This window comes from Acomys russatus, chromosome 21 (assembly GCF_903995435.1).
Source record: "Acomys russatus chromosome 21, mAcoRus1.1, whole genome shotgun sequence".
In the NCBI taxonomy this organism is placed as follows: domain Eukaryota; kingdom Metazoa; phylum Chordata; class Mammalia; order Rodentia; family Muridae; genus Acomys; species Acomys russatus.
The window spans coordinates 33,682,062-33,706,970 of NC_067157.1; the positions used below are offsets into that span (position 1 = coordinate 33,682,062).

Consider the following 24,909-nt stretch of genomic DNA (forward strand, 5'->3'; position numbering starts at 1 on the left):
GCATCAGTATGGAAGACTAGGCTTTGAATTAAACTTTGGAGACAGGGATAGTGGCTGTTTGCAGTTCAGTGAAGAGACAAGTACAATATCCTGCCTTTAATCCCCAGTACCAAAAATGCATAAATACACACACACACACACACACACACACACACACACACATTTTCATTTATTGTGAGACACACAGACTCTGCTTTCTCTTCAGCACAGAAGATTCCAGGTTTTAATTTGTTCCTAGGAAGCTGTTGCTCCGGATCAACAGAACTTTCCCCTAACTGCTCTGGTGCCCTCTGCCCTCTTGCAGAATCCCTGCAAGTCTGGCATTTGAGACAGTGCTGAGTGTGGGACAGAATCGTGGCTGCCTTCCAGGTCTTTGCGGAGCCTGCAGATGTGCTCCTGGAAGGTGGGTGGTTAAGTGCAGGGAGAGGAGTGCAAGGAGGCAGAACACAGCAATTAAGTCTTCCCTGAACTGCGCAGGGGAAGCCACAGGCGTTTATATCCAAAAATGACTCCATCTGATCTCACAGTCTTCTCAGAAAACTGTCGCGTCCTGATCATGCGGGATCCTTTCCTAATAGGGAGATGGTAGTGTCCGTGCACAAACGGAATAGAGTCTAGTCACTGCCCCACCCACCCACCTGGTACCCTCCCTCCCACTGCACTTTCCACTTATCTTCCCAACACTGGGTCAGTTCTAGTCTTAACCAAATCTTTATCTCATCACCATGGCCCCTCACTGGGGACAGTAGGATGATAAGAACCAGTGATGCCCAAGTGTCCTGGCTGCTGCATCACCCACTCTCTGCCCCAGGCAGCCTGAGACCTCCCTCTCCCCTGCTAAAATGCTTTCAGAATGAACTCCCTGCAAGATGTAGCTAAGGTGAAAATCGCTCACCTCAGGTTTGTAGGAAATCACTACTATTTCCAAAAGATTACAAACAAAGTAGATAAAGCAAGAATGGTTCCTCTGGCTAGGAGACAGATGCACTAAGCCCACTGCCATGTTTTTGTCATTTAGCAGCTTACACATGATGCTGCCAAGCAGAGACTGGGGAGTGCAAAACCTGCTATTCAACCTCACAGATTCGGTGAGCTGATTCTGATATAATAGAGTATATTTCTCATGAAAGAATAAACATACTTGGGAGGGGTTTTGGTTCTTGTTTCCTTGTGAGATTTTTGGGGTTGTTTGTGTTCCTGCTTTCCAGACAACTGAGATCTTAAAACTGCCTTTTTCTTTTTCTTTTTCTTTTTGTCAGACAGATCAACCCTGACTTAGAACTATTTGATAAAGGATAAAACGCTTCCATTTCTCAGACTTAAAAACTAAACATTCAAATGGGGGAAAAATTTTTAAAGCAATCGGCACAGTAGATTCAGTAATTAAATTCATGAAAGCATTCTTTTCCAAGAAGCTCCATAATATGTCTAGACTGTTCTTTCCTCTGTCCACATCTGACCTAATTCAGATCCTTTCCTTAGAGTACATCTTGATTTGTTTTCAGGTAAAGATGAGTTTTTCCTGCCTCCCTGGAACATACTAGGGCCTGGGAAGGTTTCAGGGGACAATTTGCTCCAAATTTGGAAAAGGGAAATTTCCTCTCTTCAGGGAGTGGCACCCCTTGCCTGGATCTGTAAGCATACAGTGTGCCAGTGACACATGGAGAGTGGAAGAGTTCCCTCAGTGCTCCTTGCTCCTGCTGAGCCAGGCAGATGGCAACAAAACACAAAACAACCAAAAGGCAAGAACAGTTGAAGCCTGGATAGATAAAAAGTTTGCTGTCACAAACTCTTGTCCCCTTAGACAATACAGACCTTTCAATTCCCTGAAGAGAAACAAGTTAAAAGATAAAAATATGGTCAGGTGTGGTGGTACATCATGTCTCAGCATATGGAAAAAACAAAACAAAACAAAACAAAAGAAAACGAGGAGTTCAAGACCAGCCTTAGCTACGTAGCAAGCTGGAAGCCAGTCTGAGCTCTTGAGGGCCTGGACGGTATGAGGGCACTGCGATTAGCTAAGGGACAAAAGACCGCTACTGGTCTTTTCACTTGCTACTGGGAGATGATGAGAAAAGGTTAAGATGACTTTGATTGGTTTTTAGGAATCAAGTAAATGGATGATGATGATGATGATGATGTACCTACCACATTTGGACACTGAGAATATAGGGAATAGGATGTGTGCCCTGCCCTCAAGGAACTTACAAGGCTCTCTGTGCACCAGCCATTTAAAATGAGATGCTTCTTTCCCCTGACCTTTTCTTCATGGTTTCCAAGTCCCCATTTCGAATGTCCGTGGGATAAAAATGATGATCGTGCACAGTCAGGAGCACCAAACACTTTCATGCCAGCCAACTCTGAGCTGTGTCCTAGGCTCCCCGCTCCTCACACCTAGTCTCTCAACCTCACCAGAAACTCTCTTCACGCCTTTGATCTTTCAAGTCTTGTCCACCATGGTGGCTCAAGCAAGAGTGTTCCTCACAGGCTTATGTATTTGAACGCTCGGCCTCTAGTTGGCGGTAGTGTTGCAGGAGGTAGCAGGAGCAGCCTTGCTGCAGTCAGGGTTTGGGAGTTTAAAGACTCCTGCCATTGCTTTGTGTTTCGGGTTAAGATGTGAGTCCCTTGCTGTTCTAGCCACCTTACCTGTGGCCATGATATTCCCACCTCCGTGGACTCTAATCCTCTGGAACTGTAAACTATTGTTCTTCTTCTGTAAATTGCATCAGGGTCACAGTGTTTAATCACCCAAACAGAAAGCCAAGCTCAAAGACCCACTCTCTGACTTTATGGCCACTGCTTTAATTCAGGGCTTTAATTTTCTCATCGGGAGCACTTAAGTGCATTTTAGCTTATTGCTCTGGCAAAATCCCAGTCAATCTCCATTTCCATTATTATAGTGTTGTTTTATAGTACAGTGTAACTCTCGAGTGGGCACCAAGTTCTTGACTGTTGTTGTGTCCTAGGAGCGCGCACTGTGACTGGCTAGGGCCAGGCCCTCAGCTCAGCCTTATTACACGCATTCAAGAGTGCTGTGTGGATACAACTGTCAGTGGCTGTCTCCAGACAACTGTGGTTTTTTTCCTTGAAAGATATTGATAACCACCCTCAATATTTTAGAAGCATTCTGCTACTTAAGACATTGTTGGTTTCATCTGCCACAAGCCAGCCAAGGAAACCAGCACAGTTATTTGGACAACATCAAAATCAAGAGTGTGAACTCTCTGAGTCCCTGTTCTGCAGGAAAGCAGAAGAGTTTTGGGGCACTGGTTTCTGTGCAGACTGTCTCAGTGCCTGGGTTATATGGCTTTGGTCCAGGCTGCAGTTGTCACTCATTTCTAGGTTATGAAAGTAAGCTTCAGTGGTAAACCTTTAGTAATCAGTGATTCTAATTTTTAACTTTTTATTTTAATAGAATTTTTTTGCCAAACTTTTGCCTGTGAAAATATATGGCAAGAGCCTTGGACTTAATTTTTTTTTTACCATTTGTTATTATCGTTGTGTGCCTGCCATAGTGGGCAGGCGGAGGACAGGGAACGACTTTGTGGAATCGATTGTTGCCTTCCACCTTTATGTGGGTTGCAGGGCTCAAACTAGTCCTACTATATTTTTATGACAAGCATGCATCCAGCCCTGGGTTCAACATCCAGCAAACCGCATGCACTGCCTCCCACATCTGAGAAGTAGTGACCTTGCCCTATAAGAAATATGCCACTGGCTTGATTGTATGAATGTTATCACTCTAATTAATTCGTCATAGATTGAAAATATAACTTGAAAATGAATTTAATACACGGTGTCAGCTTTGCATAGTTATAGCAATATACTTGGCACAGGCTAGTCACAAAGTAAAGACATCATAATGTTTGGCTCACAGTTCTGGGGGTTTGAGCTAATGAAAATGGACGGCCTCGTGGATTTGGGCCTCTTTGAGGGTGGAGTACTAGGTCAGGAGTGGCCAAGGGAACCAGTGTTTACAGCACAAAACAGGAAACAAAGACTGGGAGACTGAGATCTCACAAATCCCTTCAGGGGCATCTGACCTAAGTCCTCCTGAGCCCTACCCTCTTGAGGCTCATAGGGCTCTTTAATTGGGGACCTTGGGGACCAACCTTTTAACATACGGATTCGAGGAGACAGTCGCTCAAATGTTAGCATCACTATCCTAGTTACCATGGCAACTCAGTCCACCATAGAGCTGTTTCCCCTTCGTGACCACAGGTGTGACCAGAAGCTGTGGCTCTCTGCTACTCCCCAGCATTAAAAAGGACAATGACTTCCCACACCATTAGACAAGAGAGCAAGCAACTCTCAGAACTGGAGGTACGCAGTTTCTTATAGAATGCACACACCTTTCATCTCATGAGCAAATTAAAAAAAAAATCTAAGTTGAATCTTCTTTAAGTTGGGGATTCTGTTTGTCTGTCTGTCTCCCTCTGTATGTTCTCATGTTGGGTGACAACTGAAACGCTGAATACCTCTGATATGCTTACAGTGACAAGAGACAGGAAGACAGCCCAGAATTAGAATACTTTTCACAAAGGCAGAAAATGAGGGTTAACACGGAAAGATTTCAGCGAAGGAACAGAGTAGGAAGCAAATTGCTATTGTCGTTTCAGGTGAGGAAAAAAAAAAAAAAAAAAAAAAAAAAACCAAAGTTAGGCGAGGCATACATTTGCATCTTTCTCCTGTGTCACAGTGGCACACAGATCTGCATGACCGTGTCACACAGCTGTCACTCCACGTGCTGCTTGCTCTAAGTGGCCCCATATCCCCTAACAACCATAACAAAGTTTATATTTGTATTTCAGAGATGAGGATGTTAAAGGCTGTAGTGGGCACTTCACGAATAAATATTTTTGTGTGTGAATGGAATTAATAAAGCCAAACTATCAGTTATCTTTCTTTTTGTTCTTAAAAACAGCCTATCCTCTCTGACTCCTGAACTTGGCTTCCAGTTTGTATCATAAATCTGTTCTTCCAAGCCACCAGAATCATTTCTGCAAAAGACCAAGAAGAACAGAACACTCTGATTAATGCAATTATGCTCTAAATTAAACCATTAAATCAGAAACTGTTTGGATTTGTGGATAATTTCAAAAGGACCATGACCCTAGAATCTATCTCTCCTACCAGAGCTGTCTGCTTCTGCCAAAAATATGACTGAGGAAATAGGATGCTATCTGTCTTCCTGAAAGAGTCTCTGTGGACTGAGTTCATAATTAAACAAACACATAAAACGCTGATGTTTCTGTAGGTCTGAAACACCGAAACCTCAATTGTTTTACATAGTTCAACTTTATAGATCCTGTCGTGTTTAATGTAGTGTGACACAGAATTTAATTAAATGGTGAAGAAGGTGGGGGGGTAGTTACCAGAATTTCTAGGAAGGTGTTCTTTTATGATGTACTCCAGTTCCTACAGTAAATGGTATCAGCCATTACTAAGCCTTCCCTCACATGGTCATCTAGCTTGCTTCTTTCCTGTGCCCTGTGTTTACTTACTACTGATTTTTCTGTTATGTGGAGGGGCAGCATTCATTCATACGTTTCCTAAGAGACTGTGCAGTTCTGCCTGTGCCTGTGGGAGGGTTAGTGAGGCAGCACCTCGGCTGTGGAACATTCCCTAGTTTACAGTTACTTAGTCAGTCTCCCCAAATATGCATGGGACGCTACTATAAAAGGTGGGGTGTCTTTTAGACAACAAGGGCCCCTACTAAATTATTGAGAGGACGCTTTCCTGATCACAAAAGAATAGCCACTTAAGCTCACATGACAAAACTGCTCAAAAAAATGATTAATTCTGCCTCTTAGTCAGGAGCGTAGACTTAGACTTGATACCATGAAGGGCTGTGCCTGATTGACTGGCTCACTCTGTACACAACTGAACAGAGAGATGAGCTCTTTATATGCAAGCCCCGCCCCAACTACATTCTAGAAAAGGGGTGTTTATAAAGTAGACTTTTATGAAATATTTTTATGGTGTTACATGCATGCAGTAAAGGCCCAGAAATGAATGCATAGGCCATATTTGTCAGAAAAGAATAAATTGTGACCGTGGTCCACTCTTCTGTATAAAGTCCCCACTCACCCTTCAAATGCTTACTCTGTCTACCACAAGGCTCAGGGCTTTGTGTTCCAGAAAGTTCCTGTCCTCCAGGACTCGCTGTGGATTGGGAAGGGAGTCCTGTGTAAGTTGACCCCCCTGGAGGAGGCAGAGCCGACCAAGTGTGTAAACTGAGAGAAGAAAGAGCCGTCGCAAACACCAGGGAATCTGACACACAGGTCGACCTACACTGGAACGGGTTTGTTCGCTTGTTGACAGGCACGTGTCCTGTCACAGAAGTCTTCAACAGAAAGCCTGGGGCTAGCTTTCCATTTCTATGTGTAATTCCCATTCCTCCATAAACTGCATGAGATACCTTTCCTTTTCTTCCTCTGACTTGTCAGGCACGTGGTTCTTGTAGAATGTAGACAAGAGGCCATCCTCCGAGAGCTGGTCTCTCTCACAATGTCCGTAGCCCTCAGGATCCTGGACAGGGCTGGGTAAGGAAGGGACGCACAGCCTGCCGCTCTGAGGGTCCCAATCCACTAGTGTTGTAGACGGCTCTTCCTCTGGCCAATCTGAGGTAGGATGCCCCCGCCCTGGGTGATGTAGATGTTCTTGCTGCCGGTCTGAGTTTGCTAAAGCCACTTGTGGCTCAGATAATTTCCCTGCTCTGGCTGCAGCTCCTTGCCCACAGAACTGCTGGTCTTCTCCCATCCTGTAGCAGTCAGTTAGGATTTTGTACTCAGGCTGAGTGTCTGCCTCCCCTGTGAGCATGGTGCTGCCAAGCCATTTGTACTGGGTTCGGGAGGAATCTCGGTCAGTTTGCTCGGCACCACAGGCAACGTCCATCAAGTGAGAAGAAGGTCTTAAGCGTTGCTCCTCCACCTCCTCTAGACGTGGCTTGCAGCTTCCGCTGAGCTCAGGGTCGTTACTGCGGGAGTCATTGCTGCTTTTTCCCAGCAAACTCATATCCTTTTGAGAAATCTTAGAATCATCCAACGCATCGAGGGTGATAAAATTAAGCTTGATTGTTTCAGCGGGCTCAAAGACTCTTCTGCCGATTTCATTTCCGTAAATCAAAATCTGCAGAGAGAAGAGAATGGGGTTTCTCGTTTTCACTGTACAGAGACCTTACAAATAGCCAGCAACTAGAACTTCTAGTGTCACCAGGGAGTGTGAGACCTTCTCTGACCAACTCATGAGGGGCAGTTATGCTTGGCACATAGAGAAAACTCTACTTGAAGAGGCAAGGGGCCCGAGACCCACAAATGCAACTGGAAGTGGACTGTGTCCCTGGTGAGTGTCTGTAGGAGGTTCAGGGCTATGACTGAGAGAGGGACTCCCAGTGAGCCAATTAAGTTCTGGAATCTTCTCTATTCTTTAAGATGGGGAACTCTACTACTACTAGCCCTTTTCTGGATATACTGTGGACACAAAATGTCCACAGGCCTAAAAATAGGATATATATAGAGAGAGTATGGCAGTTAGTTTCTGGTGTCACTTTGATGACACATTATAGAGTCACCAGAGGCTGGTCTTTTACTTAAACTAAGAGAGGGAAGGGGATATGCCCTGAGCTTGGGCAGCAGCATCCAAGGCACTAATTCATTGGTCTCTGATTCTCTGCCTCAAGCTCCAACCACCCCAACCCCCACCCCTCACCCTGCTATGGTGGGCTGTAATCTGGAACCCTGAGCGGAAATAAGCCCCTTGTCCCACAAAAGGATTTAGTTTAGTTACTCTGTGAAGCACCAGAAAAGGAAATGGATACAAGGATATAATATTCAAATTGTCCTAGAAAAAGACAAAAAAAAAAAAAAAAAAAAAAAAAAAAAGGCAATTTATCTGACAGCTTATGGGAGATTTTAAGAAGTCTAAATCATGTCAGGGCTGCTCAAGAATAAAGAAAATTGCTAAGACTCACATAGCCCCAGCTGCTCTGGGGACTAAGAGAGGAAAGGCCAGCTGAGACAATTTAGCCAGACCTTGTCTCAAAAGAAAAGATTAAGAAAATGTCTGGGGATCTAGCTAAGGAGTAAAACGTAGGTACGTGTCCAAGGCTGCAGGCCTCATCTTGAACACCACAGACCTAATTTTTGTTCTGCTTTGGGGTACCTGGGAGGTGCCTGTTACTGAGGGAAGTGTCAGGATGACATACAGTCTCCCTGTCACCCAGTGACATGATTTTGTTTAACACTTCACAACAGGACCTTTTACCCCCATTGTTTTACAGAGTTATAGCTTAAAAAAAAAAAAATCCAATGCAGCCAAATCTCTGCCAATTTTCCTCCCAGGAAAGGTCTCCCTGGCCACGAAGAAGCCAACTCCAGCCCTTAAATGGAGCAGGATAGCAAAGACCCTGTGTGACCGGGACCAACGGGAACCGACATATGCGTTGCGTGCATTTACATGCGAATGCATCTTTTGATAATTCTCAAAGAGAGTTTTACTATTAAGCATACCCTGCTGAGCCCATTGGGCCCTTTCACTGGATGGTCCAGTACCATCTCATTTGCTCCTTCAACTTGCTTCTTCTTGCCACCTATGCTCAAGTCCCAGACACGGTTAGGACTTCGTTTAGATTTCCTGTTCCAAATCCCTATGGCCACGCCCCTCATTCCTCTTGGAGACTGTCATCCTTTCTCCCCCAGATGGCATCTTTGCAGCCTTAGTTTTTCTAGAACAAGTGTCCAGTTGGGTCTAAAACATAATGATGATCGTGACAACGTCACAACTCAGAACCTTGCTGAAATGTCTCTGTGGACTCAGGCCCAAGCTCTGAGAACAGGGTCACATTCTCCCAACACACAGCCCGATGCCTACTCTCCAGTGTAGCCCCTCATGGAAGACATGGTAGGCTGGCTGGCTGTGTGGTCTGCTTTTCCACCCCCACATCTGCCATCCCCTGCTCTGCTGATTTTTCTGCTTGTAGTAAGAATCATTGCTCTTACTTTCATATTCAAGCTTGCACATGGGGACTGATTCACCCCACAGAAGGTTTCAGGGCTTCCTTGTACCCTAAGGATCCTCAGTACTTGTTTTTATTTGTAGATTTCACACATTAGCTCTAACTAGGCTTGGATTTTGAGAGAGAGAGTGGTCATGAACTTAACATATCTGTTTAATGCCACAACCTTGTCTACTATAAAACTGTTTCAAATCTTGGGGACTTTTAGTGTTGGTATGTTTGTAAGTGAGTGCAGTACGGGAGCTGCTTTTGTTTGGTTTTGGGGTACAGGGGGTCACACCCAGGACCACACACATGCTATGTAAGCACTCTCCTACTGAGCTACTCTCAGGTCAGAGCGTGCTTTAGTATTCATCGACAGCTTAAGCCCGTTCTGATACTATACAGTCTGCCTCCGATCTACCTCTCGTCTTCCCTCTTCCTGTTGTCATAACAAGCCTCCACCGTGCCAAGCACTCACCAAATTTGATGGGTGTTTTTCTTTGCCCACACGGATGTAACGGTAGACTGAGTAGCCAATCACAGAAAAAAGGAACACGAGAACAGATGTGGGCAAGACATACCAGAAGATGACTTTAACCTTCAATGCTGACGTTTGTGCTGTTAAAGAAAAAACCGGGGGTTAGGATTGGAAAGTTCCAATTTAATTTGGTATGAAGAAATGTGGGCAATGCCAGGAGGGTATGGGCAGGTCCCTTGCATTCAGAGAGCCATTCACTTGAGCCAGTGTCATGAGGGGTCTCAGAACTTGTCATCTCTCTGACAATGAAGTTCTTAGGGCATTGTCTAAACTCACCCTCCCCCATCTTTACAGTAAAAGCACATTAATAAGTCATCGGTTATTCCAAAAGTGTATGTCGGTCTTTGAAACTCATCCTGGCTCATGTATGTGGACACAAAAGGTCTGTCACTCTAGCAATTCACATCTCTTCAGGCCAAACAGCAGTACTCTGTTTAACAAAATCCCTAGCTCCAGGCGTGAGAACCCTCCCACTGAGGTATTAGTCAGAAGAGTCCAAGAAACTCCTCAAATATTATAGGCTGCCATGGCCTTTGTTGCTTCCCATAGCTTGAAGGTAAGATCCAATTGCTGAAGATAGAAATTGAAAAACAGCCAAGCTGATGTCCTTCCTGAGAACCAGCTCTCAGTATTTAAAGGTACAATGCAAGCTGCCAAGAGAGAAAACCAGTCAACAGTCCCACCCTACTATAAAAGCCCGCAGACCATAACAATGATGAGCAATAGTGGCACTCCCATCCTGGGGTAACCAATGACCGTGTAATTGGACCTAACATTGGCTGGATAGGGGAATTTAACCCTGGTATTATAAATCTAGCCAATTGCCCACAGCTGGCTAGGTCATGGACCCTAGAGGAGAGCTTACTACTGCCACTCTCTAATTGTATTCCAAATACGAACCTGTATCCCTCCACCTAAAGATAAGCGTAGCTCCTATCACTCACTCATCACATAAGCTTGTGTTTGCAGCAGAGACCATTGCAGAAATCTACAACTGGACAAAATGCAGAGAACAATGGACTGTGGACTAGTGGACTACCCAAACCCAACAACAAATCCGTATACCTAACCGGTCATTTTATCTAAGGCTCAGAGGACATTTTAGAAGCCAGGTGGGAGAATTGTAAAAGCCAGAAGGCCAGGGTGTGTTCTTGAAAGAGTGTCTTCTATAGATGACAGAGAAGCTACATCCGTGAAATCTCAGCAATGTGGTCACCTAAACATGAGCAGTTGACACGGCAGTGTGGATGGGGTAATGTCACAAGGCTCCACCTATAAAGAGTTATGGGCAACCAATGGCTGCTGAGCGAGGGGCATTTAGTCTTCTCCAGGGACAAGGAGCTTGGTGGCTTCTCTATTTCCAAATGGTTGGTCCTAAACATGTACACACTGAAACAGCACTGAACTGACTCAGCAGGTTGTACCTGTGTGTGTGTGTGTGTGTGTGAGAGAGAGAGAGAGAAAGAGAGAGAGAGTGTGTGTGTGTTCATGAATTTGAGGAGTAGGATAGGACTCAGAAGGAGTGTTGGAGGTGAAGAAGGAGAGGTTAAATTTTGTAAATAAAATGCATACACACACACACACACACACACACACACACACACACAGATGAAAGTTTCAAAAAAGTTTAAAAATTTTAAGTTAAAACAAAAGATCACATACTCTTCCATGCCACGTGTGGGTCTCAAGGTCCTCTGTATATATTCAGTAAATGACATGAACATGTGGCATCTTCATATGGTGGCTAGCTTTCATTTTGTACTGGTGGGTCAGTCCTTCTGGGCAAGGCTAAAGCATAGGACTAACTGTGGGAAGGTTATACCTCCCTCCTGGTCCTGCTGGTCTGTAGGCCTATGATGAAGGAAAAGTCTGTCCAATAGTAAAAAGGTTTAGTGAAGAGTTTTAAGAGGAATATCCTGGCCCACCACTGAGCAGACCACAGAGCTGACACAGGCCCCACTGTCTGACATGCTTGTGGAGCTTGTGTGAACTACGTGGACGTTGGGCTGGTTAATTTTATGTGTCAAGTTGTGTAGACGTTTCTTCAGATGTACAGTTTTTACACATGATTAACATCTTAATGACTAGATTATGAGCAAAGAAAATTGCTTTCTACAATATGGGTGAGTTTCATCTACTCGGTTGATGCTCTTAAGAGAAAGAGACCAATGAACCTGTAAGAGTGAGCATTGGGGATGGTCTAATGTATTTGGATACTGATTACTATTTACTGTCTCTGTGACCCACCTTTTGATTAATAAAAAGCCATCCCACCTGGACAAGGCAAAGGAGATAGGTGGGGCTTAGAGAGAGAGAGAGAGAGAGAGAGAGAGAGAGAGAGAGAGAGAGAGAGAGAGAGAGAGAGAGAGAGAGAGAGAGGAATTCTGGGAAGAAGAAGAAAGACTGCCATGAGGAGGAAAGTGAAAAACCTGAGGAGAGGAGGCTGCGGGTTAGATGGAGGAGAAGCACATGGCAGGCATGGATGGAGAATCTGGGCCAGATGAAGAACATTAGCAAGTATTTGGGATTATGGATGGGAGGTAGCTTGATAAAAGTTATTAGGAGCAGATGGCATGGTACTGAGGCAGGTATCGCACGCCTGCCCCATTATGAGAGGTAGTTTAGAGGACTGACATCTGCCCTACCCCAGGTTAACTAAGGCTATTTTAAAATATAAGAACTGTCTGTGTCTCAATTGATTGCCAGACTGATAATACAGATACTTTAAAAAACAATAACTGAGTTCTGCTACCACATGGCCTTTGGGAATGAACTAGAAAGTCTGTTGTCCCTAAGGTGCCCAGCCTGATGCCTGCCCTAAAGATTTTGTGCTTCTGGCTTACACAATGAGAAGAGCTGACTCTTTAACAGTCTCTCTTCTATCTATGTATGTGTCTATCTATTATCTATCTATCTATCTATCTATCTATCATCCATCTATTATCTATCTATCATCTACCTATCATCCATCCATCACCTATCTATCTGTCTATCTATCTATCTATCTATCTATCTATCATCTATCTATCCTGCTGGTTCTGTTTTTCCAGAGAAGTCTAATGGCTGAAAGAAAAAAAAAAAAGGAACATGCAAACTTAGCACAAACCACAATTCCCCCATCCCCATTCCTTATACACCAATAAAATCAGCCAGTGTGCCACAGGAACATTCCAATCCATGCGATGTTGGATGCTCTCGCTGTCTGACAGAGAGAAAACGGTAGCATTTATCCCACTAACCACCAGCTGTAGATGGGGAACAGATGTCTTATTATGGTGATAGCGGGAGTGTTCAACCACACCAGTGGGAAAATCCAATGTGAGCATCCCCTGAAGACTCTTTTGTCCCCTCAACACTTCTCAGGAAGAGTGCTTGTCCGCCTACATGGTACTGCACCGAGACTGTGATGCGAATGCTGTGATTGCTGGGTACCTGTCCTGCTTTAGATGGCTGACTAGCTCAGGCCTCAGGGGTAGCTTCTGATCTTGCCAGTAGACAGGCTTATCCTGACTAAGGAGATGACGGCAACAGTGGCTGGTATTTATTGTGCAATTGCAATAAACCTAATATGTTTCATTTTCATTTTGGAGGTTGAGTTGAGAAACTGGAAGGAAGCAGAGATATTTTTTAAGGCATAGTCCCTAAAGAGATACATTAAAAGAAAGAAAGAAAGAAAGAAAGAAAGAAAGAAAGAAAGAAAGAAAGAAAAGTGTCTTAGACAGTTTCCATGGTGAGCACCATGGTGGGATATTATAGGAAACTCCATGATTAGGAACGGTGGCCCTTTAGCTGTCCTTCCTTGCTGCACTGGTGAGGAAGTGCACTCTAGCCTCTTCCCAGGAAGAAGCTGTGTGTGATCTGTACTTAGCTCTGCCAGGTGAAAAGCTCCACTTGAAATTCACTCCTACCATCTGGCACTGATCAGACTGCTTGGGACACACAGCACTCACTCTAGACACAAAGCCGATCCCCGCAGTCGGCTTTGTGGCCCTTTCCTGCTTGCTTGACATTTGAGTGTTACTTGCATTATGGCAGAGATGACATGATAAAGTGAGACTTGGAAGTAAGGCTTTTGACTATTTGTATGTGTTTCTAACACTCCTTTCCTCTTCCTAGGAACGAAAAGAGGAAAGTAGGAGGGGTACGGGTGTGAGGCAGGGCTGGGGCAGGGCTGGGGCAGGGCTGGGGCAGGGCTGGGGCTTGGGTTGTATCTGTGGATGAAGAAAGAAGCAGAACCTGAGGCAAAAGTGTGAACATTTGTCAGAAGGGAGGGTTAGAATATACTGGAAGCCGTTCACTGATACAGGAGGATGCCAGGCTCTCTCTTTCTTCCATTTTCAGGGTCTGAATTGAAATTCTTACCGTAGAGCAGACATATTAAACAAACATAACACTCATGATTCCAGGTCTATTAAAAGAAGCATCCAAAACTGCAGTACCCTGGGAGCATTCAGAAAACACAAGCAGAAGGACAGACACAAACCCTCAGGGAGAGATTCTGATGATCCCAGACCTGCCTGTGGCTGGCAAGTGATGTCTGAAGGCAACTTGGGGGCCCTGTAATTGGTATCTTAGCAGCAGTGCTTGAAAGTGTTCCCAGACAACGGTCACCCCCTGCTGTAGCTCTTGGGTGTTCTTGAAGCCTGCTGCTGCTTGGAGTGGCCATGGTTGGAAGGAAGAAAACTGTATGAAAGTTCTTTTTCTTTGTTTGGTTTTGGTTTTGGTTTTTCAAGACAGGGTTTCTCTGTGTAGCCTTGGCTGTCCTGGAGTCACTTTGTAGACCAGGATGGCGTTGAACTCACATCAATCTGCCTGCCTCTGCTTCCTGAGTGCTGGGATTAAAGGCATGCACCACCACGCCAGGAAAGTTCTTAACTGTATTTCCCAAGGTAGGAAAGGAGGGAGGATTTTTGCCAGTGGACTCCTGGCTCTTGCTAACAGTTTCCAGGTGGTGTGACACCCCTTCTTAATGTGGACCAAGCTCCAAGGCAGAGTCCCAGATAGTTCAATGCCTTAAATGTTTTTATTTGTGTTGCAACCTAATTTCCATAGACATGGATTTGTTAAGACTCTCTCTAAACTGTTAATTTTTTTCCCCATGTTTTATCAGCTTTCTTCCGTCAGGCTAGCTGGAGTCTCTTGCAGCTTACCTTCCAAAGTACTAATGCATTGCTTCCGAGAAGGCAGAGTGACACGAGGGAGCCCGGGGACAAGGGACTGCACACGGACACAATACAGGGTGCTTGGTTCCAGCCAGCTGAGCACCAGTGTGCTGTTGGTGATACACTGGGACCACTGAGGCAAAAAGTACAGACAGAAGTTAGAGCCGAAGATCCCAGCACATCCGCAGGACATCTCCAGAAAAAACTGAAAGGCTAAGATACTACTGGATCCTCCACGTCACTCTAAGCTTTTATTCCTTTAAGTTCAGCGTAGTTTCAAAATACATTTTGATTTAGCTGAGCAGAACACAGAAATGGACCAGTTTTAGGAACACTTCTACATAATAACCCAGGGTAGACTTGTTGCTTAACTTTATCCTGTGCTCTTGCTCAAATCTATATAAATATTTTAAAAATATTAAATATATATATATACACACTAAAACCACACACACACACACACACACACACACACACACACACACACACACACACACACTTATAAATCCCTGGAAAGTGACTGACAGTGGATATGTAAGTAAAGAAACTTTACTAAGCAAAATGCCTGATGGCTCTACACTCCAATAGTGACGTCATGCATAGTCAACAGAGCGCTCTCCTGCAGGGAAAAAGCCTGTCTCCAGCTTTCACCTTTATTCTATGTGGTATCTCTTTTGAGTAGTATCAGCTGCCACGTTCTCACAAGGAGAACTGAAGTACCAGGATCGCCTGGGCCAGCGGCGGCACAGAGAGTGACACTCCGAGGACAGACCCCGTCCCAGGCCAGGCTCACCGTTCTTCTCGACTTAGTGTTATACACAGACATGTTGTACTTCAGGTTGGGGTATATTTGTCGCATAGAAACAGTGTCGTCCTTTGGACTTCTTTTCCACCTCTCCGGTGCTGTCAGGACCACAGAGATGGACTTCTCACCAGTTGTCAGGGCGACCTCTGGTGGGCCGACTTGTGCTTAGTGGAGAAGAGAGTGTTAGCATCTTCAGGTGTGACACCCCCTCACCCCACCCCCAGCCCGGAGATAAAGCAACAGTACAGTCCTACTTGGATCAAAGACCTAAAACACCCTCTTATGGGGGAATCCTTTCATCATAAAAGCCTAGAGGCTTTGCAGGTCACAGCATCTCTGTTGCAAGGACTCCACTCAGTTTGTGGTGCGAAAGCTGTCATTGGCAGCAGTGTAAAAGGAACTTTTATTTTCCTGCTTCAGTTGTTGTCTAGGAGGCTTACTGCCTCTGTCTGCTAAGCTAGGCCTAGAACTGGAAGCTTCTAGCCTCCAAACAATCTAACCTAGGCCTAGAATGTTTTCAGCCTCTGAGACTTAACTGCTTAATCAGCTCACCATTTCTTGTTCTTTCTGAGCTCTGGGCTAGCTGGTTCAACTCAGCTCTTCTGGCTCAAACACCTCCCCCAGCCGACTTATTTAATCTGGCTTCTCTCTCGGCCCCTGAATTGCTCAGCTCGGTTTCAAACTAACCGCAGCAAAATCTGCTCTAATCTCCTGGCTGATTTCACCTGTGTCTCGGTTGGTCTCTCTTTCAACCTCTCTCTATAGCTGTCTCCTTCTATTGCCCCTTAAGTAGCTTCCCTTCCTTCTCTCTTCTCCTGAGAGTTGGACACATCTTATTCTGTCAAATCTCTGACTCATGACCGTTTCTACCCCTCAAACATCACTTTCAAACATGGATGCTTCCTTCTACAAACTAACTTTATTTTTATTGTTTGGAATTAAAGGCCTGGACCTAAGCTTTTTCTTTACTTTCTTGAAACTCGCTCTACGCAAGGCTGGTTTTGAACTCAGGTCTGCTTGCCTCTGTCTCCTGGATTAAAGGTGTGCTTGTATTCCAGCCGGATCACACAGACCGAGAAGGTCTTTGCATGTGATCTCTTGCCAGAGCAGCCATGTTCTGATTAACATCCCTCTACACAGCAGTGTGTAAGTAAGTGAGCAAAGTTGATGTTCTGGAAAACTTAATACATAGACACCGAAATTACAAAATAGTTTCTAGATAATATAAAGTACAATTTATTTATTAAATTTATATCTTTGTTTTATGTGTATGGATACTTTGCCTGCTTCTATGTCTGAGCACCACATTGCATGTATTGCCAGTGGAGGCCCAAAGAGGGTGTTTGATCCCGTGGAACTGGGGTTAGAGGTGGTTGTGAGCCACATGGATGCTGGCGACCAAACCTAAGCCCTCTGCCATCCATCGCTCTAGCCCCTGACATTGAAGTTTAAAGTTCACATGCCAAAAACATTGTTTTGATTAAAAATACTATTTTAAAAATATAAATACCGTTCTTAGCTCATGGCCTGTAGAAAAAACAGAGGAGCTGGATGTGACCTGAGGGCACAGGCTGCCAGGCATGGACCTAACAGAGTGCTGGAAAAGGGACCGCTCCCTGGGGCCTCTGCAGCCCTTGGCTATTTCATTATGGCGGCCTTGCCTGTATCCTTCACAGTTGGGTCAATCACACATCAAGGGAAGGAAAGTTATAAAAGCAAATGGCAGGAAGATCCTTGCCTTAATTCTGAGTTGTATCTAGAAACAGCAACACAATACCAAGTTTAATGAAAAAAGAGACTTAATGTGCGATCAAGACATGTTATAATCTTCTGGGCAAATATCAACGGTTCACTAAGCAACCTAAAATATTTTTTTTAATGCACAGTCTCCACTGCACGATAAGATGAAATCAAAATTTGGTATTATTGGCACCTGTCTTTAATTCTGAATCTGAGAGAGGACTTTAAGGTCCCTTGGCTAAACCTATGCTTCTACAGATGGGATTTGGGGTTCAGCCAGGAATCACCAGGGCTGATTACTCAGTCTGCTGAACTGACCAGAGACAAGCAGACCCTTTCCTCTGGGCAAACAGCATGCATTTGGTGGACGGCGGCTTTACTCACTTTCTAAGAAAGGATAGAACCGTTCCGTTTCAGCCCAGCCAGAACACGTGGTTTCCCAGAGGGCCTTCACCTTGGCATAGTACTGGTGCTGATAGTCTGCAGTCTCCGCAGACAGATCACAGCAGGTTCTGCTGATGTTTCTGCACTCAGAGGCACTCAGCCATCTCGTCTGCCCATATCTGCTAAGAAAGAAACTATGAATAAGTAATGAGGCTCCTTACGTGCTTTACAATGAGAAAAGTCATTATATAGAAATGAACGGAAAACCCCCTTCAGCACCACACAGATGCCTGTTCATTCTGACATCATCACCTCCACTCTTGCCGGTGGAGACATTTTCCATTAACTGTTGGGAGCACAAGTCAGTGTTTCTACAAACACTTGGCTCTTATGTGAATTACAATGTGTGGGGTGCATTCTAAAAGCATGTTGCAGACTTCTATTTCAGCGATGGTAAAATGCACGCACACTGTGGGATCAATATCTAGCAATTAAGATTTTAGTTATCTATATTTATGCTAGTTTGCTGGATGCACTAAAGGAAAGTTAGTCGCTTTTTCATTGGAAGAAAAGTTGGGACATTCTCATAAAATTCAAAACTTTACTAAGCAGAGTCTGGGGGGCGATTTTTAATAGGATGCAGAGTGTAGAGTGTGCCCTAATCATTGCTATTGAATTGCCTACATTATTTGTATTGTTTTGTTGTTGCTAAAATACAACATCCAAAAGAAACGGGGAGGAGACACATTTTTCAGCACTTCTCAGGTGAGAGAGACTGTGACATAAACTGTTCAGTCAAATGCTAAGTCATTTGGGGGGAGGCATGGCTGTATTGGAGGCTACTGAAGAGATTAAAGCAGGGCTGTTGGGGGACAAGGTGAAGGGCGTGGCTTAGCATGCTGACCAGTAGTCTGCAAAGAAGGTAGTGTGTCAGCAGCAGCAATCCAGAAAGCAGCTTAGAGGACACTGCTGTGGTCCAGGTGGAAGAGCGCTGTGGACAAGGATGATGGGAGTGGAATGAATGAGGACATAACAAAAAAACAAGAGCTACAGTGGTCAGGAGCAGGTGATTGAGTGCAGGCAAGAGGTCACAGAGGGAAAGATGATGAAATACCTCCTTTAGGGCAAGGGTGTGGAGCATGACGACATTTACCAAATAAAGATCACCAGAGAAGAGCGGATTTGGGAAATTTGGAGAGAGAACGGATGAAAAGGAGGGAAACTAATTAACTCAACAATGTCAGGCTGAGTTTGAAGTATATAAGAGTTGTTCTCCAAATGCAGGAGCTTGGGGTGAGAGAGAGAGAGGGAGGGAGAGAGGGAGGGAGGGAGAGAGAGAGAGAGAGGGAGGGAGGGACGGAGGGAGGGAGAGAGAGAGAGAGAGAGAGGGGAGGGAGGGAGAATGAGAGAGAGGGGAGGAAGAGAGAGAGGAGAGGAGAGCGAGGAGAGAGAGAGAGAGAGAGAGAGAGAGAGAGAGAGAGAGAGAGAGAGAGAGGAGTGGGATGCAGAGGTTTATTCATGGAAGGCTTAGCATGAATCTTCAGAGGCAAGTCTGGATGAAAACTTCAGGAGCGTCAAAGTGAGCCCAAAATGGACGTGGGAATAAGCAAAAGGGGTGGGGGGCTGGAGAAACATGCATCACTGAAGTCAGGGGAAGAGTACGCCTTGACAAGGAGGACGTGGCGCCTTGGTAAATATTGCCAAGGTTGTTGAAGGATGTGGCAACGGTTCTGGAGCAGCTCTCTCGCGTTTCATAAGTGCCACATCTGCCAAGCATGCTAGAAATACAGCCAGATCTTATCAGCTCCTCCATGCAGGTTATCAACACTGCCCGGGGACTTTCAGACCAATGATCAAAAGAAAAATAGATCTGTATTTGCATAGTTACATTTTGATTCATTTCACAAAACATACTTATCTAGCATGCAGAAACAGGCTTTACCAATAACACCCAAAATTCTCCGTGCACCGTGCACTTGTTTATTTACCAGTCCATCCACTTCCCATTTCTTTCCATAAAAGATACTATTTATGTTACTGAAAACTGATTTACTTTTTGACTTTATTTTATTATTTTGTTTTTGGTCTTTTGAGAGGGGGGGGCGGGTCTCATATGGTCCAGGCTAGCCTTGAACTCACTATGTAGCTGACAATGACCGTACACACCTCATTTTTCGGCTTTGGCTTCAAGGATGATTTCTTGACCTATCAACAGGTCTCGACTTGAAACTGGAAAAATACTCATCTTTCTTTCCCTTCTTAAACTGCCTCCCTCGACCTAGGGCAGGGCACCTTTTTACCATGCAGATGCTGACCAAGGAGAAAAGTTGTGTCACTGATATCTGAACAGGAGATCTGACAGCTCTTCCAGTAAAGTTAATCTCCCCAGGGACAAGCCTTGGGGCCTCGCTGGTCTCCAGCTATTTCTAGTAAGCGTGACAGATGCTTACTAGAATGTCTGTGATGAGCTGAGGCTGGCACTCCAGGCTTAGACTCTTCACCTCACTCAACTGTGTACCAACCAGTTTTTGTCCCATTTTTATGGAACAGGAAATTGAAATTCAGTAAGATTAAGGGATCTAGTCAAGTTTGCAGAAGCAGTAGAAGGTTTATCTGGAGCTGGAATTGAGTTCCCCAGTGCCAAAGCTGGGGAATTATATACATGCTGTGACATTATATACATTAAATCATTTGGTGGGTATAGTTAAAACTTTAAAAAATCTCGCTCTGGAAACAAACCTCCATAAAACCTATCAACGTGTGTAACCTACTCAAGGTCACCCAGCCAGGTTCACAACCAGGCCCACAAAACCAGGGCCGCTTGACTTTAGCACTATGCCTTGTGTTCCTGTCTACTTTGTGTAGACCCAGGCATGTCAGAACTCCCATGCGCCAGGTGTCTCTTTAAGCATTCATTTTAAAAAGTTGCATGATATAACTTATTTGTTCTCACACATGAATGATGATCCTGATTATTTTTTTAAAGTTATTTCTGAAGTGCTGGGAGGTCTAGAGGACAGAGAAAGCTCTTTTTGCCCCCACCTAATGGAAGGAGGAGTGAGGACATGTTGGCGGCTGTTTCTCTCTACAAAGCTGAAGTCTTTCTCTAAGCACCAGCTCCTGAGACCATCCTTGGAAATGAGAGTGGGGTTCTAGACAGCGGCTACCAGGAGCATCCCTGAAGGGTTGACCTGCCTATAATGGTCAGAATTCATTTTCCAAGGACAAAAATGGTCATTCCATCTTGCAATATAACTTGGACCTATACCCAAGGGAGAAATAAATACCCTACAACTCATTAACTAGAAGCTTTCAGTGTAATTGATGCTGGGCGTTTTATTCCACTGATAGAAACCAGGTTAGACCTGATGTACATGCTTTCAATAAAGCAGAGGTTTTTTACTTGGTTTGAATCCTAATAAAAGTAAATAATGTAAATTTAAATGAACTGATGAAGTTCAAGTGTTCACCGTGAGGCATATTAGTTCCTTATGAAGTTTTAGGTGAAGAACACAGTTTTGAAAACCACAGAGAAGTTAATTATTAAAATAATGATGCACAGTTGACCCTTTGTATCCATGGGTTCTGCTCTGTGGATTCAACCAACCGTGGATTAAAAACCTTGGGGGGAAAGAACTGCATCTTTACTGAACATCCATAGTATGACAGTACTTCCATAGTATTTACATTGGTAACATGTACTCTAGTAACCTAGGGATGACATACAGAGTAGAGGAGGCCATATGCAGATTATAGGTGAATGCCAAGTCATCTTATATCAAGGTCTTTGTGCATCTGTGCAGGGTCCAGAACCAATTTTTCACAGATGCCAAGAAAACAAGGACATTCTACAGTCATGCTTGCTGTCACTATTCAGACTAAAAAAAAAGTCTATATACATCCCTGGGTTTTAGTACATACCTATAGTCCTAGCTCTTAGAAAGTAGACACATGAATTAATTAGGAGTTCAAGGTCAGAGGCTAGCTTAGGCTAGACGAGGCCCCATCTCAAAAACAAGAACAAACTAACAGATAAGATTGTTGTTTATCTACTTTAATAAAACAATGCAGACCATTCATTACTTTATGACTTCTCTCACTTCCATGGGAAAGTTCTTGGGGGAAACCTTTTATTCACATCCACCTCTCTCTATCACTCTCAATAATTACAGGTAGTTGCTGTCCTTGTTTCTTACTAGTGCTGTGACTGTGGCCACCTGTTGGCTGAATATGAGGCAAGTCTCATCAGCAATAGACTAAAAGCTGCATGGAAGATCCCAGGTGAGACCAGATTCCATTCCAGAGCCCAAGAAACCCCAAGAACTGTGAGAAAGAATTAAATATTTGAAAATCTGAGTTGTAGGAGTGGAAGTCAAGTGATGAGCTTTGTCTGTGCAGAATTTTAAACCTTTGCTTCTGTTAAATACTCTTTTTATGAAATCTGTCATTCTCTCTGCTGGAGCACCTGCCTGCCTTTAGCTTGTGGACTCCCGGGGGCTGATGTGGTTCACAGCACTCCTGCAAGGTCATGATCTTCCTAGGTTGCCATCCATCCTCTGATTCTTCTTTCTCCCTGCATTTCTCTCACTCTAGAGTTCTCACTGCACAGTACATGATGAGTTTGTCACTTCAGCTCCCCTTCCTGTGATCTCCTGTGGCACCAAACTGTGGTTCCTTGGGAATCCTTCATTGGTGTTTGGTGGTGAAAACACTACCTGACCCCTCCATTTTTATTTTATTATTTATTTATTTTTGGTTTGGTTTTTCTTTGTTTCTCTGTGCAGCCTTTGCTGTCCTGGACTCACTCTGTAGCCCAAGCTGGCCTGGAACAGAGATCCACCGGCCTCTGCCTCCCAGAGTGCTGGTACAGGTGTGTGCCACCACGCCCAGCTGTGTCCTTTTCTTTTGGTCTCTGGAGATGGACACTGTCTATCCATTTTGCATTCTTTCTTGCCTGTGAATGGTCTTGAAGAACATGTGGAAGTGTCTATTTGGTGCTGTGCTTAGTGGGAGCAGACCATTGCACTGTTTGAGCTAAAAACAATCCCCATAAGCTAGAGCTCTCAGGGTTGATGGATTGCCACGATTGCTTACCCAGAGAATACCGCTTCGGTATTTCTCCATTAACCTCACTTCTTACTTACTTGTGCATGTGCGTGTGCACTCGGATGTGCACACATTCACATATTGCAGTGCACATGCAGATGTAAGAAGACAACTTGCTGGACTCAGTTCTTTCCTTCCAACATTGTGGGTCCCAGCAAAGGGACTCGGGTCTTCCGGCTTGGTGGTAAACACCTTAACCTACTCAACCATTCTGCTGCCCCCCTTTCTAAGTTCTCATAAGTACGCCCTCACAGTCTTGCATGAAGGTTCAATGCTTCTGGCTCCACAGAATAACCACTGCATAACTTATTACATCATTAAGGAGACAGGAAATGCCCAAATCTTTCCTTTTCAAAGGTTATGTAATGTCACAGAAAGCCTACCTTTGTAGAATTAACAGGAGCCTGAGTCTACTTGTAAACTAGCTGCAAGGGAAAGGAGTAACTTACATGAAATACTGCACAGTGTATGTGACTTCAACTCCATGTAGACCTTCTGGCGGATTCCAGTGCACGACGTTCTTCATGTTGACAGATACGAAGGTGAGATTTGTAGGTTTCGGCAAATCACCAAAACCACAAGGAACTAGAAAAGGAGTGGAGAGGATTTGGTGTTTTAATGGAAGGAAGAAAAAAAGTCCTTTAAAGTAAGTTGGCTAGACTCTAAAGATGGTCCCAATGCCTCAGACTCTGTGCGCCTATTCTCGGACTGGTCCTGAGCAGACGCTGGGACTCCGTTCACGCAAGAGCGTACAGCACATGTGACTCTGGGGAATTAAGGCAGAAGGTGGCACCGAAGCTTCCATTTGTGTGTGTGTGTGTGTGTGTGTGTGTGTGCTTTTAAACCTCAGAGTGGCATGTAAAACAACAGCCAGACCGGTGGTGAAACCACACTGAAAAGACACGTGAAGGAGAGGCGCGGTTGTGCCAAGCTCCCAGCTGAGTCTAGACGTTTTAGTGCAGTAACTGTGAATGCTCCGCCTCCCCTGCCACAGACTAAAGCTGCACGAGCAACCTCAAATGCAACCAGGCAAGCCGTGCAGCTGAGCAGTAGGCAACCCTGAGAGTCGAGAGAGGTAACGGCACGGTGGTCACGAGCTGTTGGCTTAGGGGCAGTTTGTTATGCACCAGCAGAAGGCTGGACAACCCATCTTTTAGAGTTAGCTATGGAGCCTTCCTGCAATGGAGGTTGTACCCACTACACAGCCGACCACTGCCCACTGCCCACCATGACTCAGTACGCGCTCTGTGCACTAAAGGCCCTGAGAGTGTGAAAGCGGTGTCTGGCCCTACCCTGCCAACCTGCCGGGCTTCTCTGAAGGGAGGGTGACAACGGCCTACCTTCCCAGTGTTTAGGCCGCAAGCCTGTTTTTAAGATCCAAACAAAAACAGGTCTTAAAATTTTGTGAGTTTCCTGCTTGTACTATTCGGCCTTTAAAGTTAATTGAGAGGCCTGGAGAGTTTTTCTTTATGGTTGTATACCTGAAGTTTTATCTAATCATGGATTATTTTAATAGACAATTATGGTACTAAAGACAAGAAATAAAAATTCTGATAGACATTATTGAAAGGCTAGAGTTTTGGAGCCTTAGATTGGATTTACTAAAATATATAATAAAGCTACAGACAGAAAACCAGCCAGTGCAAGGTATGAGGCTTCTTCTTCTTTTTCTTCTTCTCCTCCTCCTCCTCCTTTCTTTATTGTGTGTGTATGCATGTTTGCAGGCACTGGGTCCCCTGGAGTTACAGTTATAGGCAGATGGGAGTGGCGCCATGTGGTTCTGGGAAACCAAACTCTGGTCCTCTGCAAGAACGGCAAGGACCCTTAACTACTTAACCATCTCCCCAGCCCCAAGATTTTACTTTTAAACACTAGCATGTTCACATAATTGTTTTCTAAGTAAAACTCTGTTTTAGGAGATCTATTTATAGAAATCCTCTGAAAGAAACAATCAAGGATTGAGAAGGTACTGAAAACAATGGAAAAGAAATAGGACAACCGGTGCCAGTCAGATGGCTCATGGTAAAGGCTTTTGTAGCCAAGTCTGAGGACCTGGGTTCAATTCTTGGGACCCACAGGGTGGAGGGAGAGAACCAGTTCCCGAAGATTGTCCTCTGGACTTGTGTGCCTTGGCATGTGCCTTTGCCCCCGAAAATAAATAAAATACATTAAAAAA

At 44.6% G+C, this 24,909-nt stretch overlaps 1 protein-coding gene across 1 annotated transcript in view; it reads right to left on the reverse strand.

Moving 5' to 3' along the window:
* Positions 1-5,983: 5,983 nt before the first annotated feature.
* Il20ra (interleukin 20 receptor subunit alpha) overlaps positions 5,984-24,909 on the reverse strand; it is a 40,655-nt gene continuing 21,729 nt past the window's right edge. Inside the window, exons 2-7 of the mRNA XM_051164086.1 lie at positions 23,183-23,318; positions 17,628-17,806; positions 15,492-15,667; positions 14,687-14,831; positions 9,477-9,616; positions 5,984-7,131 (exon numbers count right to left, since the gene is read on the reverse strand). Of these exons, the coding sequence (XP_051020043.1) occupies positions 6,367-7,131; positions 9,477-9,616; positions 14,687-14,831; positions 15,492-15,667; positions 17,628-17,806; positions 23,183-23,318 (1,541 nt within the window). The 3' untranslated portion in view covers positions 5,984-6,366. The remainder of the gene's footprint in view (positions 7,132-9,476; positions 9,617-14,686; positions 14,832-15,491; positions 15,668-17,627; positions 17,807-23,182; positions 23,319-24,909) is intronic.